The 17486-nt window shown below is 31.8% G+C and overlaps 2 protein-coding genes across 2 annotated transcripts; both read right to left on the bottom strand.

Annotated features, from left to right (window-relative positions):
• Nucleotides 1-253: 253 nt before the first annotated feature.
• On the bottom strand, nt 254-3378 carry LOC126699660 (uncharacterized). The gene is made up of 9 exons (XM_050397611.1): nt 3290-3378; nt 3061-3118; nt 2877-2964; nt 2357-2536; nt 2090-2272; nt 1790-1966; nt 1541-1695; nt 1284-1407; nt 254-482 (listed from the first exon to the last, which is right to left on the bottom strand). The coding sequence occupies exons 2-9, from the start codon at nt 3102-3104 to the stop codon at nt 471-473; spliced, it is 963 nt and encodes a 320-aa protein (XP_050253568.1). The 5' UTR covers nt 3105-3118; nt 3290-3378; the 3' UTR covers nt 254-470.
• Nucleotides 3379-9854: 6476 nt separating this feature from the next.
• LOC126699800 (desmethylxanthohumol 6'-O-methyltransferase-like) lies at nt 9855-11430 on the bottom strand. Its single transcript, XM_050397771.1, has 2 exons — nt 10568-11430; nt 9855-10391 (listed from the first exon to the last, which is right to left on the bottom strand). The coding sequence occupies exons 1-2, from the start codon at nt 11324-11326 to the stop codon at nt 10092-10094; spliced, it is 1059 nt and encodes a 352-aa protein (XP_050253728.1). The 5' UTR covers nt 11327-11430; the 3' UTR covers nt 9855-10091.
• Between the last annotated feature and the right edge of the window lie 6056 nt (nt 11431-17486).

The following is a 17486-nucleotide window of genomic DNA, read 5'->3' as shown; positions in this document are numbered from 1 at the left end:
AAGGGTTTATTTGCAACCATCATATGCCTTTAGCAACTATTTAAGGCACAATCAACTAAACTGTGGCGGAAACTGGTAATTGAGTAGACCTTCACCCTCACATGGCTTTGCCTATAAGGGTGAGGTTTGTTTGTGATATCTGTATTGAAGAAGAGAACGCCACACACTTTTGAGGATTAGGGAACATGTACAATTAATTAGCCAGCAACAAATGCCTTAGCCATGGCACACGTAAATTAAGAGAGCAAGAAAATTGAGATCAAACTTGAAACTTACTTAAATATTGTATAGTTTTCATCTAAGCAAGCAAAGAAAAAAAATCTTGCAAAATAATGTGTCTCATGGGGAGTAAACAAAATTGCTCCATACACAGCCATTTATACCTCAATTACTACCTCAACCAGCGCAAAACTGTCATCCAGCTCTAAATCCCAATTGCTCAACAAAACAAAATTTCAACTTCTAGTTCCTCAATACCTCCTCTGCAAATGGGCCAAATGTTAGGACCTAGTTCAAATGCAGACCAGAAACTTTTTGCACAAAATGTGAAAAAAAAAAAAATTATGCATATGTACTACATGAACATGGAAAATCCAATGAAAAGGTGTAGTTCAATGCTCCTGAAAGATTTTATACATGTTTAGCAAGTGAATATGTATGCCAATGAGCTCCAACTCAATGGCATCTACTCCTTTTGTAAGAACAAGGTGAAGGGTGAGGTTGTGGATTCGAGACCTACTTAACACATGTGTAACTTATCAATTAAGAAAAAAAAAAGTTAATACTGACCTGAATCAGTTATGGTAATCAATACTAATTATTTTACAACTTTTAATCTAAAGACTCTGTACTACAGGCTAAAAAAGAGGGCATAGTCAGTTCCATATGAGTGCTATGAAGAAGAGTGCAAGAAGAATTTGTGACCCAACACCAATATTTTGCTCAACATGATATTGTCACTACTGATCATGCCCCCCCAAAAGTGTACCTGCTTTTTCCATTCTACAAGCCCTATCATTTGGACCCATGAAGAGCCACCATGAGACCAGAAAACATAAGAGGTAGAATAGAAGCAAAAAAGAAGAGACCCTAATATTAGACAAAGTTTATAAATTTTGAATTAATATTTGGGAAAAGTTCATGGACGCCTTAAGGGCATTGGTTTACAAACTACATTTTATCATACATCATAACATTTACCAAACATACCACTTTTCAAGGGAAATGTGAATTCATAGATGCAAGACACTTAATATAAAAATCAAATACTAGATAGGACATACCTTGCGTTTCTTAAGTTTCCCATTTCCACTACCATAACCAAAGCCTGTTGCTTGTTCGCTGTTATCATCCTCTAACGGTAAAGCTTTGATTTCATCATAGAAACTTTCCGTCAGACCTAGCAACCTGGTATAAAAAATGAGAAAACAGTCAGGCCGAAAACAGTATAAACCACCAAACATTTTGTATTTTAACAAATACAAATCAATAAATGAGATAAGAAAACCACTGCAACCAATATTATTTTTATTCTGCATACCCATTTCTTGATTTCTTCAAATGTTTCTCCTTCTTCTTTTCCATCTTCGTCATAGGAGCACGAGTAAAAAGCTCTTCTTCCTGCCGAGCACGCTTCTCCATTTTTTCCTTATACCTAGAAACCTCAACACTTTCAGCTCCAATAATTTCTCTGACCTGTATTTTGACCATCAACAACAATAGATCATGATTATCATACATGGAAGACATTCATTGTCTAGTAACCCCCTAAGAGCAGTCCACAACTAACCTCTTCAGGTCTCCCCTCCATATTATCCATCATCTCACGCATAAAATCACTCTGCCTAGATTGTCGAAGCATCTGTTTCTCCTTTCTCAAAGCATTCCTTTCCTTCTTTGAGATTTTATCTTCCTCCATAACAGCAGGGACAAGTTTGGGGGGTCGATACACACCACCACCACCTTCCTAAAACATATAAACATAATCTTAGAAAACAAATATCACAAGTTTGTTTCTCATTTTGGTAAAAGATAGTTTAAAAGAGAGGAACTTAATATCTGAACTTGATACTTCAATATCTTGACTCACCGGAGGTACTATATTGTATTGGGGAACAAGCATGTCAGGGTTTGGATGATACATCAATGGATCCTCTATCCTTTTGGAGGCATCCGATTCCTTTTTACTTGGACCTACAACTTCTGTTGTATCTGTGGCAACCCTTGTAAGCTTATGGATTTGGTATTGGAGTTTTTTGTCAATTGGTCGTATCTGTCATAAATAGAGAGAACAATTCTGTAATAGGCATAACACGGGGTTATTAGAAGATAAGGATAAATGGAAACAAATCCAAACCTTCTCCAAAAACAATCTTGTCTCTATTAGGCTCCGAACAACGGGATGCCCCTCAATTGAGAAACCTTTTGCTTTGCGAAGTAGATAATAGACCAGTGACTGGCTATAGTTTAGGAGAAGCAAATGTTTGGTTTCAAGATAGCTTATCCCATCTGCTGTCGGGAACTGATTTGCTTTCACCTAATGTATGAGTCAAAAATGAATCACTAATCGTATCGATGATGATGAATATGATAAATTTGGTAATTTTTAAGGTGAAAAATAGCAATCATGAATAATTCAAACAAGCTCATTTTTTTTTTTAATAAATTTTTTAAATCACAAACAAACTAATGTTTTTGTATCTAAATACTTGCAATAGTTGCTTAATGCTGCAGAGTTTCCAGTAGAGCATGTACAATACTAATCCCATGCATATATCCGATACATGAGATGCCTCCCTCGAGCATGTAAGGTGAACAACCATACAAAAGCAACAATTTTGCAGCAGCTACATAATTGGAATCAAAACCACCCCTACCTTAGAAGTTAAAGCTTGTACTTTAGTCCTTACAGTATCTAACCCTTCCTTCATCTCTTTCAACAATGTAGCTAATTGGGGGGCTTGTCTGCAATCACAACAGTTCTTTCATTGAGTTTTCCACAACATAAACAAGTGCCAAGTACCAGCCAGCAGATACACAGATAGTTAGGTAAAAACTTACTTTTTAACCGTGTCATTGGAATTTGAGCTGGTAGTCCCTTCCATATTTGAATTCAAAACTGTGCAATCATTTATCAAACACAAATAGACCGGTATACAATTATTTTGACAATCAGGAAAAATTAAAAGAGATGACCCTTCAAGAAAATTCAGTTTTTAAATACACAAAGTAATCGGTCGGTTTAAACCAAAAGAGAGAGAGAGAGAGATAGAGATTGAAGAGAACGTACCCTAAGAGAGAGAGCTGCTAAATAACGAAAGAAACACAGTGCGAGAGAGAGAAAAAGAAAACCACACACCGTGCAGGTGCTAATAAATAACGAAAAAACGATGATGCTTTTGCTAGTCGCTACTGCCTAATGCCTATTGCAATTTGCAGCCCATAAATAAAGAGGCCACACAAAAATCCTCAAACCATAAGAAGGCCAACCCATATATATTTTGGGCCTCAAGCCCTGCAGGTTCGGGGCCTTCCCAATTTAGGTTAACCCAAAAAGAAAAGTTTTCTTTCTTCTTTTATTACGAGGCTATTTCAATACAAATAACCTGTTGAAATAAGTTTTTATTTTTTGGATTAGTTTTTAAGTTACTAAAAATTTTACTATATAAAATTTGCAAGTGTTTGAATTAATTTTAATGGCCTTTGACTACCTAATAAATAAGTATTTGAATTAATTTTTTCCGTAATTGGTAACACATCAATCAGTTTGTAAGTTCTAGCATCATCCCTTTTATGTTGTTTTTACATAATTGAAATTCATGTTAACAAGAGGAAAAAAAAAATTAATGAATTGTGGCAAATTTGTATTGAAAAACCAAATAAAAATTGGCCTTTGCCAACAAATAATGAACCACATTCTCTACATCAAAAAAGCTCACAGTTATATTATCCATAAAAGGTTGTTGATGCACATAATCTTGACATGTGACCACTCTCCAATGGTGCATTTGGATTTGGATTTGGGTAATTAAAATCTAAATATTTTGTTTGGAAAATTTTAAGAAGATTTGGAATTTGGATTTGACAAGTAAAATCCTCGGATTTGAAATAACACTTAAAATCTATGGATTTGAAATTAACGAATTTCACATCTACAAATATAAAATCTAAATCCAAGTTTCCAAAAACAACCAAGGATGTTACATTGTATACATCATGAAAACCTGTATACAACTAAGTTGAATACATTAAGAATTACACATTCCAGGTTTGACAGCAATCCTTATTAGCATTAGCAAATTTGATCCAACGCAGTAAATATAACAACTCCCTCTACTAGACTACTATGAACCTAATTATATTTACACAGCAAGCCAAATTGGCCTTATCCTAATAGATAAATAGATCACATCATTTGTATAAAAAATGTTCACAGCTACTTTATCTACAAAAGGTGCTGATACACGTAGTCTTGACATGTGACAATGGTATTAATTTTACCTCACATACAACATGAATCCCTTTATAAAACATAGTCAAATACACTTCAACTACCCATTTTAGGCTAACAACAGACCACTTTAGCAACTTTGATTGAATATGGCAATAATAAATAACTCCCATTACAATGAATTTGACCCCATCAGCCATGGCATGCCTAGCACAATTAGGGTTACACCATAGACCTCTATTAATAAAGGGTAGATGGCGATCGATGTGAAGGGGAAGAAGGTTTCTTCGGCTGGTTAGGATTGGATTCTTTGGTTATTTGCCACGAAAATCCACCATCCAACCAATTGCATTTGGATTTAGCACACCAAAAACAGCCTCCATATGAATGAAGCTGCCAAAACCATCCAAACCTAGTTGGTTTGGGTTGGGTTAGTCAAATTAGGTTGCTGGTCAGATATGCGGACAATACTGATATATATAGACCATAAACAGTTACAAATAAAGTGTTATTATGGTTAGAAAATAGTTAGAAACAATCCCCAACTCTCACAAACATTTTAAATGTCAAGTAGTAAAACTCACGGCAATAAATTTTGCAGAAACAATTTTTACATAATCTTGCATGTCCCTTAGTTGACCGAGTGTCTTACAAGAATATAATAACCGTCAAGCAGAAACTTTTATACGACCCTTGTTAAACTCAAATGCAATTGAGGCTTCGACTGACATTTTTACAAAAACACAACAAATGCAAATTTCACTTGTTTTTCTATGTTTCTTTCACTCACTCTTGTAAAGATACAATAACACTCTTACACTACCTAAGTGGGATCAAATATCATTCTTCTACCACGAAAGTGGGATTAAACTTGCATTACAACCTACCTAATTATACAAAATATCCAATACAATTGATAACATTACTAAGTTATAAAACTTTTTTTTAATGCAAAACATAACAGATTTTAGGAGTCAATTTAAACTTGGTACATCCATTTTCACATCACATGAGCCTTACAATAAGTTTTTTCTTTTCTTTTATGCTCTGTTTAGGAGTTCATAAGGGAATGGAATGGAATGATCATAAGAGAATGGAAAGGAATGGAATAGAATGTATTTAAGTTAGGGAAAGGAATGGAAAAGAATGGAATGGAATGGAATTAAGTAATCTTGATTGGATGTTTTAAAATAAAGGAATGGAAATGAATGAAAATGAATGGAATGTAAGTAATCTTGTTTGGGAGCAATATGGAGGGAATAAGATGGAATCATTTTATAACAATATTACTATTAGACCCCTATTTTAAAATAGAGGGTTGAAAATATAGGGGTATTTTGGAAGTTTTAGTAAAAAAATCATTAAAAATCTAATTTCATTCCCTCCTATTCTTCCCAATTTCGGGGGGAATGAAAATTTGAGATTTTAAGGGAATAGAGAGGAATGAGTGTCCCTTCTACCTATTCCATTTCCTCCCACTTAAACTCCCAAACAAGGGAATGTGCTTTCCATTTTCTCCATTAAAACTCCCAAACAAGGGAAGGGAAGAATATTCTAAAATTATTTTTTTCATTCATTTCCATTCATTTCTCTCAAACGAGGCCTTAATAATTTGATATTTACAACAATGAGGATAATTTGATAATTATGATATATATATATATATATAGTGCTTTTACATGGAACTACTAAATATATAATTATGATAATTATTAATAGATATTTAATATGATTATGTTGTTTATGAACTTATCTATTCTATCTTTTAAGATATTAATTGAAAGTTGAAGTATAAAATAGAATATAAATTCAATTAAAAATGTATTCAAAAAAAAAATTCAATTAAAAATATATAATAGAAGAGATTAAATTCTGTAAGGATATTGTGTAAAACTCATGTAAAACTCTTTTTTTCCCCCCTTATAATGAAAGGTCTTGGGTCCCTTTTATAAAGGGCATTCAGCCTAAACCTAAGTGATCTAGGCTTAAGAATTTTTATTTTATGTGACCACACTCATGTGAGAGGGGTTATACATAATACCCTCTAGACCTACTAACTTGAGTTATGGTTGTGCTAAAGTACAACTATGTCAATATTAACTACTGCGCTCTCTTGGTGTATTAGTTACTTCATAAGAACAAGTTTTTGCAGGTAGAGGGTAAAGGTTGGGGTTTAAGTCTCCAAGAGAGAACTTCACATACATATACACCGAAATTAGGTAAGTTTTGTATCTTTTGTCAACAACAACAACAACAACAACAAAATCTATGACAATATCATTAAAAGCACAGATGAACATGAATATAGATGACATTATGACTCTCTTTAATCTTCAAATTTTCATCATTGTATCTATTTTGAAATTCAAAAGAATATTCGTATCATGTTATCAAGGGAATGGTTTTGACTTTTGTGATAGATTTACTGATACAACACATATAAAACTATTCTCACATTTTACTAAAATTGTCAAACCTCAAAAGCTTTAAAGATGTTTAAGGATAAAACTAAAATTGAAGCTTATAGGATAAAGTTCTACTATTCATATATTGTTCATGCTTATATAAATCCAAAACTTTAAGGCACTATTTATTATATAATGCCAAATACTCATGACATATTAACGTTTTACTTGTTTTAAAAACCAGACTGGATCGACTGGTTCACCGATTCAACTGGGAACTAGACCTAGAACCAGTCTGGGAAAAATCGGACTCTTTCCCGGTTTTTTGACTATTCCGATTTTTAAAACTTAAGTTTTAACTCACTTCCATAAAAGTGGTTAAACTTTTTCTAACAGCAATTGTCAAACGTTGATACTTTTGTTTAGGAGCTTTATCCTTAAAGCAGAAGCTGAAATTTGGTGTTTGTCATTTTTAATTTTTCTAAAAAAACTATATATTCATTATTTGTGTTATATACAATTTGAAACATGATTCACTGTAATTTGCCAAATACCCAAAACACCAAAGAGACATAGTACTGCTTTTGTAATATAGATCTTTTAACTAAATAACTTTATAGTATTTTGAGCATTTTGCAAATTACAATGAATCTTGATTAAAGTTTTGGATTTAGTGTGCATTTAGGATTGCTTAAAAAGTCAATTTTTTTACTATTCAGCTTATTTTTGTTACTATTTATAGATCTCATTGTACTTTTTGATACTATATGGACTCCACTGTATTATTTCAACTAACTTTTAACTTTATCTACAGTATTAATAAAAAATAAAAATTTCAATTTAAGCTAAATAAGTTGTTTGAATAATACAATTTCTTCCAAAAAGCACTAAATTTCAATTATAACCTTGAAATTGTTTTCAGCTTTAAAGACCCCTTAAAACTCCTTCTTAGTAGGCTGTCAGAACCCTCCCCTTTTTTTTTTTCTCTCTTTTTTCAATAAAGAGTTTTAGAACTCTTTTAAAGTTCTTTCACCACAACCAAATGTGCTACATATCGCAAAAGTTCTACTATTAAAATTATACAGTTATAACTTTTAAGTGATTGATTTTGTAAAAGGATATTATAATTTCTTTATTACTCTCTCTTGTTCCGCACATTGTTTTTAGAAACATCTTTAAATTTGTAATATTTAATTTAAACTATAAAATAGATTAAATTTAAACTATTCTTTAATTTTTTTTTTTTTTTAAATTTATCGGCTAGCATCCCTCGCATAGGAACTGACTGCCCAATCTCCCCTCACATCTCCCTCTCTTGACTACGAGAAAGACTTTCCCAAGGCTACTTTTCTTCTACAAACTCATTTTTTTTCGTCGCTCAGAGGCACGAAAATGAAAATACCTTGCGTTGTGATTGCTTTCTACAAACTTCAATTGCACAAGAGTTTGTCACGCGAATATCTGGGCCATATTAATGGAGTGGGCTCATATGACTCTGTTTGGTTACATCACAACATAGCATAAAAAGTCAAACGTTTTTTTTTTTTTTTTTTTTTTGGGAGTAACTTAAAACGGGCAATTTTCGCACCAAAAAGTGCCGAATATGAACTTTGCCTATACCGCAATTGGTTTGACTCCAAATATTTTGAACTAAACAATTTGTGCTCTATATATTAGTTTGGTCTGGGCATAATACCAACCAATTTCTTGTTCTTTCTATCATGAATTGCATACCATGATCGAAATATCTATCAATCTGTTACGTGACTAGTTTTTCTTTAATTTTGTTATTTAAGATTTTAATTTTGTTATTAGGGGTTGGGTAATTAGATAATGATAGGATAGACTGCTAGTTTAGCATTTAAATAAATCTTATCTACTTGCAGTAAATAAAAATTAGTTTTTTTTTTATTTTTTTTATTTTAAATGTTAGCTTTATTTTGTGAAGCCATCTATTTATATGGCTTAATGTTGATTAATATCAAAGAAGCTTAAAAATATTATTATTGAGTGAGTATTCATTTTGGAGGCCTAAACTCCCTCGAAGTAGTCCATTTATCATTTAGAAGAGTAGTCCATTTATCAATTAGAAGGTTTTGGTTCCCTCAAAGCAACCAAAAAAACCAATTGGATTCATAACAATTGGTATTAGAGCCAAGCATGAAGGAACCATTGTTGGAATGCATGAAGAAACAACTGTTGGAGCGCATGGAGAAAGTGAGAGAAACACAATCTCTAGCAGTTGATCAAATGAAACGTATAAAGAAAATTCAAGTGATATGCAAATCCTTGTGTTGGGCTAGACACGAACAAGAGACACCAACTAAAGAGGGTGGTGGGCAGTGTGCACCCAAAGAGAGGAATTTGGCTCTCTATGAACAAGAGAAGCTAATTAAGGAAAGTGATAGGCAAGGCAAACTTGAAGATAACAAGGCCATTGGAGCTCCACAAAATCAAATCATTCCACCTTCACACAATTCAAGCATGCAACAACTTTTAAATCGAGTTATGGTTTTACAGCAACAAAAAGCTTACCACCTCTGTGGATGCTCGATCATAAGATCTTTCAAGCCCAAGAAGTGATCCAATATGTGAGAAGCAACTTGGGAAAATTGGGCTCATATGCAACAAATTTTTTTAGATTAAGCCCTTAACAAGGGCTAATTTCAAGGGAGGAGGAATGTTAAGTGGCTAGCTTTTCTTTAATTTTATTATTTAAGATTTTAATTTTGTTATTAGGAGTTGGATAATTAGATAATGATAGGATGAATGGTTAGTTTAGCATTTGAATAAATCTTATCTACTTGCAGTAGATAAAGATTAAGTTTCTTTTGAATTTGTAAACCCATCAATTTATATGGCTAAATGTTGATTAATAAAGGAAGCTGAAAAATACTATTATTGACTGAGTATTCACTTTGGAGGTTTAAACTTCCTCGAAGTAGTCCTTTTATCAATTAGGAGGTCTTAATTTCCTCAAAGCAACCAACAAAACCAACTGGGTTCATAACACAATCCATTGGGCATAATAGCATATTAATCATAACATGATCTCAAACAAGTAATATTGACCAATCAAAATGAAAGAGAAATTTTGAAGATGAAAAGAAATGACAATGGTTTGTTTTACTAATCAAACTAAACCAAATCGTTTATGTAACAGAACTACTTCTTATTTGTGTTGGATTTGTTTTCTTCTTCTCCTTCATTTCCAAAACAAGTCCAATAATTCTATCTCACAGTGGATAGGCCTCAATAATGGATGGCATAGTTGGAATTTTGATGATTTTGTAGCTAGGAAAACCTCCCTCCTCCAATAATTTCTTCCATTCTAGCTCAGTCCTTTCCTTTCCTCCAGAGGTGTGTGCCATCATCAACAAATCAAATACCATGCGGGTCTCATCAAATAGATCGTTGTTATCCTTTTCAAGTACAATATCAACAATAATAACCTTTCCAATCTTTTCTGATATTGCTTTTCTGCAATTTTTCAATATCTTGATGCAATGTTCATCACTCCAATCATGTAGTACCCACTGCAACAAAATCATAATATCATGAATTTTGTTATTTGAATGTGAGAGAGAGAGAGAGAGAGAGAGAGGGGTAGAGAGGTCAAGATATCAAGTTATTGTTTGTGTAACTTTAAAAATTGTAACACTACCTAATAACTAGAATGAAAATGTAAGCACATGGTAGGCTATTGTTTTACCTTCATGAAGATTGCATCAGCTGTAGGAATGGACTCAAACATGTTACCTCCAACATGGGAGACCCCCTTGCGAATTGGTGCTGTAGCAACAACATGTGGCAAATCAAAGTTGGTACCTTTGATGTGTGGATGTGCTTTCACAATCTCAGCTATCATTCCCCCTGTCCCACCTCCTACATCCACCAATGATCCCAAGCAATCAAACCCATTCTTGTATTCTTCTAGGACCACCCCCATCACAATCTTAGCCGAACATGCCATGGCATCATTGAAGATCTTGTTGAATTCAGGATTTTTTGATGCGAAGTCCCACATCTCACAACCATGAGCCTTCTTAAAGGCAATACCACCTTCTTTGACGCATTGGCTAAGGTAATGCCATGGTGCCAATTGCCATGGATGGTTCTCCATTAATACCATTGGCACTAGGCTTAGTTCAGCATCATGTAAAAGCCATTTTGATGCAGGGGTCAATCCATAGAGAGTATCCCCACCATCTGATGGATTATGTGCTGTTAAGATCTTTTTGCGGACTAGTGATCTCATGATACGTGCGAGGTAGGGAATATCAAGAGAAGGGGAGTTATCTATTCCGGCTGCTATTTGGCACAAAGTGATCGGACCACCATGAGAGTTTATAATGTCAGCAATGCGGAGCTCCACAGCACATTTCAATGCCATGGAGTCTGCAAAGCCAAATAAATGTTGCCAAATTTCTGCTTGGCCTTCCAGCAATGCTTGAGCTTCTTTTGTTTCCATTCTCTCTCTCTCACACACACAAATGAAGATTTTGAGCAAGTTGGTGAAGTGAAAGGCAACTCACGTAGGTATTTAATGAAAGCAAGGGTGCTAGAGCCAACTTCAGCCTATCCCATTCTCAATTTTCCATTTTGTATGATAATTTTTTTTTTTTTTTTGAGGAACCTTTTTGTATGATAATAAATGTACAATACGTAGAAGAAGTTGGCTTAAGATGTGTTTGGATATCGCTTATTTGCTGAAAACTGAAATATTGTAACAAAATAATTTTTAAATGTGTGAATAATGCTGTGAGACCAAAATTTATCTTGAAATTTGTGTTTGGATGACTTTTGTGAGCTTGTGAACAGTGCCGTGGAACCCACATTTTTCCAGCAGACACACAAACGCAGACTTAAAACACAAATCAAACATACACTTAGTATGCGTTTGGATTGCGTTTTTGGCCGTGTAGCGTTTGCGTTTTCCTTTCTTTTTTTTCTTTTTTTTTTTGAGAAACGCATTTCACATGGGAATGTGTCTGTCAGTGAGTCCCGTGCACTGTGCATGGGACCTACTACCTCTTTGAACGTCCAAATTTTTCATTGGAATGTGACTGTTCAGTGGGTCCCGTGCACTGTTCACGAGACCCACAAATCTCTTCTTTCAACAAAACTTTTATTAAAAATGGGTCCAACGGTACTATTTACACATTTAAAAATTATTTTGCTACAGTGTTTTCAGTTTTGAATTTTCTGCAAAATAAGCAATATCCAAATGGATCCTTAGTAGAAGTTGCTTCATCTGGTTTTACTACTCCAACCAATGTACTTCCTAATAACTATTGCAGCTCACTTATGTAAAAATTTTAATATTTTTATTTTTCTAATCATTTTAATGTCTTTTTCTTGATGATTTTTTTTTTTTTTTTTGAGAAACTTTTCTCTAAAAGTCGTCATCATCATTAATTGTTGATGTTAATTAGAAATTTTCCTTTACAAAAATGATGATTAGTAGGAAAAAAAATTGACAAGGTAACCTTAACAATATAGTTAAGTCATTTTTTGGAATTTACACCAAAACAACAAATTTTAAAATAGCTTATTGAAACACTTACATACAGTGACTTTAAAAATAGAAAACGTACTTTTTCACATTTTTACCAAATGCTTATTTGTAGTTTTTAAAATCTTGTTTTCAAAATACTGTTTTTCAAAATGCACTTTTTAAAACATTCTATACAAACGGATCCCATGTAATATATTGATATTGCTTTAGAAGTAGAATATCTTTCATTTATATATATATATATATATATATATGAAAATTACACACAAGAGTGGTTTTAACTAAATTATTAGGTAAGTGAATTTGGGTTATTGCACATTGCACCGGTTCTAAATCCGTCTAATTTTCCTTGTTTGTGTTCTTGACAAGAATCTTTACTTTAGATTGGATGGGATCCTTCGGTTTCATTTGGATATTGCAGTAACTGCCCTTTTTGCATCTTGTGAGCATTATTGGTTGGAGGCCTAACATTTTTTTTGTCGGTAAACCATGGAAAAATGCATTAAACTAGGAATTAACTATTCTGTAACAATACATATCAGTTTTGTCATGAGCTAAAATACTTTCCACCACAGGCAATGGACTCAAAAAAACAACAAAAGAAGGTAGGGAGGTTGCCCCCAACTTGGCCAATGCATTAGCGTATTGATTAGCTTCTTGGTAGGCATGAACAATCTGCTTATTGAGGATCGCTTTCAGCAGGTTCCTGCAATCAGTTAGTAAAGACTCCATTAGTAAGTTACCAATATTGTTATTCATGAGAAGAACAACACTTAAGGCAAACAGCTTGAGCTTCGTTTGTTTAGCTAATAATTCTATAGTTAGGCTATACTATTGAATGGGTCAAGCTCAAACATAATATTAAAATATTATTTATAGTTTACTGATAATATAAACAATCTATTCTTAATAAAAAAAAATTTTAATTTGTGAATGGTGAAAAATTTTAGTCATGGTTTGGCTATATATGAGAAAATAGTAAGTTAATCAAATAATTCGTAAATAAGTTCAAACTTGTTTGATAAAAAAAAAAAACTAGTTTTGAATATGTAATACTATTTAATGAAGAGCTTTGAGCTCGGCTCTTGATTGAAATAAAACTAGCCTAAGTTGTTAAAACTCAACTCTACTCAGCTTGTCTTGTTTATAAATCTAGTTAGAGTAAATAGAAATTTTGAACCTAAATGATCAAATAGAAACTTAATCAAACATGAAGGAAATGTAAAGAGCAAATATGAAAATAAAATGAAATAGGAAATCCAAAATAAAAATTTTAAGAGCCTGTTTGATAAGAGTATTTAAATATAATTTTTTGTTTTAACATCCATAAAATGGTGGGTCCCCACACTTGAATTTATTATTTAGCTAATATTTTCTAAATACATTTTTTTTTTAAACTGTATCCTATTTTTATGGTTTAGAAGAAGATTTTGAAAACAACTATGGAGTGTTTTTAGGTACAAAAAATGTTTTTAATAACATAATTGTAAATAAATTGAAAACAGTGGACCCCACATATTTGGCCAAACTCTTTTATCTCTTAAGTTAAGGAGCTTATCTTTATTATAAAAAGAATTCTCACACTTCAAATTTGAAACTTATCATTAAAAAAAAAAAAAAAAAGTATACGATGAGCTTTATTCTCTTATCATTATCCACAAAAAAAAAAAAGTATTCTACAGATTTTACACATTACTTTTTATAAAACATTTTTTTTTTAAATTTCAAAAATAGAAATAGTCTCCCAAAATATTATTTTTTGTTTTTAGTATTTTAAAATTATTCTTAAAAGTGGGAGCTAAACATGTATAATATAAAAATTATTATCTGAAAACTATTTTTAAGTTCAATTTTTTTTTAAATTGTTTTTATACGGATTTGAAAACAAAAACAAAAATCCTCCTACCAATCAGACCCTAAAATGTAAAACTACCCAAAATGAAAAATAATTCTAAGTTTTAAAGACTAACTCAAAAAAAAAAAAAAAAAAGTATACGATGAGCTTTATTCTCTTATCATTATCCAAAAAAAAAAAAAGTATTCTACAGATTTTACACATTACTTTTTATAAAACATTTTTTTTTTAATTTCAAAAATAGAAATAGTCTCCCAAACAATTATTTTTTGTTTTTAGTATTTTAAAATTATTCTTAAAAGTGAGAGCTAAACATGTATAATATAAAAATTATTATCTGAAAACTATTTTTAAGTTCAATTTTTTTTAAATTGTTTTTATACGAATTTGAAAACAAAAACAAAAATCCTCCTACCAATCAAACCCTAAAATGTAAAACTACCCAAAATGAAAAATAATTATGAGTTTTAAAGACTAAAAGTGTACTTTAATATTATTAAGACAAAGTTTAACTACAAAATTGATTGTAACTTTAGGTTACAATTTTACTCAATATTTTTTTATTGGAGATAAATTTTGACAAATTTACCATTGGATCACATCATTTTTTTTATATTCTCTATGCATGCAAAATTTCTAAAAAATTAAATATCAAATACAATATAGTTAAGTCTTTTTTTTTTTTTTTTTGGAATTTACAACAAAACAACAATTTTAAAAATAGCTTATCCAAACACTAACAGTGACTTCTGATGATGCAAAGAAAATCAGCAGGCTAAACGCTCTATGCTTCAATGGGCTAGTGGTTGCTTGGAAGGCCTGAAAAGAAAAAGACACAAGATCAAAAGTGATCGAGGTGAACCAGTCAAGAACCCTCCGATGCTTAAGTTAATTTTTCTTTTTTTCTGAAACTCAAGAATTCCAACTTTAGGAGTAGTGGAAACTTACTTTCATTTGATGTGGATCAGTCCTTATATAGTGAGCTTTGGAGTGGTTACTTGTTTAGTAACTTACTCAACGTGTGTGGGAGTTAAAAGGTTCAGACTCAACTTCCACAACTGCTATAAAAGTTAGAATGTTCAATCTTATCTTCTACAACTACTATTGGAAGTTAAATACTTAGTGGGGGAGTTATAGCGATGAACCAGGGTTTTGCTCATACTTCAAAATAGTAGAATGTGGTCCGAATCACAAGCTTTTGTACGTAAATCCATTCTAAAAATTTTCTAAGTGTTAAGAAGTCATCCAGGTGCTTCCCTGTTGGACGACTCTCATGCCCATGGATGACCTCCTGATGATAGACAAACTTCTTTTGTTGGGCTAACATTTTTGGTCCTAGACGACTCTATGAACAAATTGGAGATAGTTCGATTTTTAGTTCACCATCAACTTTAAAATTAGAAAACGTATTTTTTCACATTTTTACCAAATGCTTATTCATCAATAAATATATATATATATATATATATATGAAAATTATTAGGTACTATTAGAGTATAATCATTTTCTTATATATTCTTAAGAAAATTACACACAAGTATGGTTTTCACTGAATTATTAGTGTCACGCCCCGAACCCAACTATTAAAATAGGCACGTGACAATTGTCACATGCTTATAAAATAAGCACCCACAAGTATGCAAGGTCTTCTTAACAACTAAAATTTATTCTCAAAAATTAAATCAAATAAATCCAAAATACCACAACAAATTCTTTATGAATAGATCTCCAATAATTTAATAGGAACAAAATCCAAACCTCATGTACATAATGCCAATCCCGAAATCACTAAGCTTCTTTTTCTGCTCATAACATAACTTCAAAACTCCCAAAACTTGCTATTCTTCCCAATCTGAAACTGGAGGGGAAAAAATGGGATAAGTTGACAACTCAATAAGTAACCAAAGTCCTAATAAGTTCTATCAAGCAATAGATCTGTAAAGTATAAGATGTAATATGTGTTTTCAAAAGTTATGATATACTATACAGTTTCAAAATAACTGAAGAAGTTTTATAGTCTTAAAATAATAAGTTGCACATAGATCTCATATTTTAATCTTACAAATATATCATAGATGGTTTAGAAAATAGTCAATTTTCCATATATCAAAAGCTATAACTTACAACAGGTTCAAAAAAATACATAAACAGTTTTAATGACTCAAAATAGTTCAAATACTCAAACATTTCCAAAATCACATATGTAGTTTTAAGGACTTAAACTAGTTCAAATATTCAAACGTAATTCACATTCTTAATAATCTTATGACAATGGTCACACTATATCCCCGTGACTGGGCATCAGAGTACCAATAAATAACCCCCATTAGTTTTGGTATCAGAGTATCAATGATTAACCCCCATTGACTAGGTATCATAATCAATTCATAATCAGATTTTCCATAATCATATATATGAAATCATAGTTTATAACAAAAATATATCTTATTCAAGCATGTACATAAAAACCATATACTCAGTTTTAAAATATATTTGTAATAGTCCTTTATTTGAAATCAGTGATACTATAGAAATAAAAATTCTAACAATTATAAACAATTTTCAGTAGTTAAAAATACATTAATATAAAAAAAATAAAACTCAATTAGGATAAAGTTATTTACCTCCAAAAGCTCTTGCAAAAGAATATTTTCCTTAACAATTTAGGAAAATTATTAAGTATTTTCGGAGTACCATAAATGCGTAGTCTCTCCTCTCACATGAATGGTGGGTCCCACTATGAATTTAATTAGTGGGACCCACCATTTATGTGAAAAAAGAAACTATGGATTTATGGTACTCCAAAAATACACAATAATTTTCTAACAATTCCTCTAAAATCTTTAGATATCACCTAGAATAATTTTTAAATATTTTTATTCAATAATCAAATAATTTAAGGACTTATAATGATACCCGACAAGAATAGAGCCAATTGAAAATTACCAACAGCTGCCCACTATCAACTCAGACCAAAATCCCACATAATTACAATATTTTTGTTCTCTTTATTTTCTGCCACTAATAGTTCCGAGGAATCAAGTCTATAATTACACCATACCTATAGCATAAAGGGTCAAAAGTAGATGAAGACCACCTAATCTTCTATTCGTGAGTTGAGATATATAAATATAAATATATATATATATATATATATTTTTTTTTTAATAACTTATGTCAGACCTACTGACTTCTCCATTGCGCCTAAACCAACCAAATAAATAAAGAGAATGTTAATAAGCACCTAGCGGTGTTGGT

Source organism: Quercus robur, chromosome 9, assembly GCF_932294415.1.
Source record: "Quercus robur chromosome 9, dhQueRobu3.1, whole genome shotgun sequence".
NCBI lineage: Eukaryota > Viridiplantae > Streptophyta > Magnoliopsida > Fagales > Fagaceae > Quercus > Quercus robur.
The sequence above is the reverse complement of the archived record's forward strand: the minus strand, read 5'-3'. Positions and strand labels throughout refer to the sequence as shown.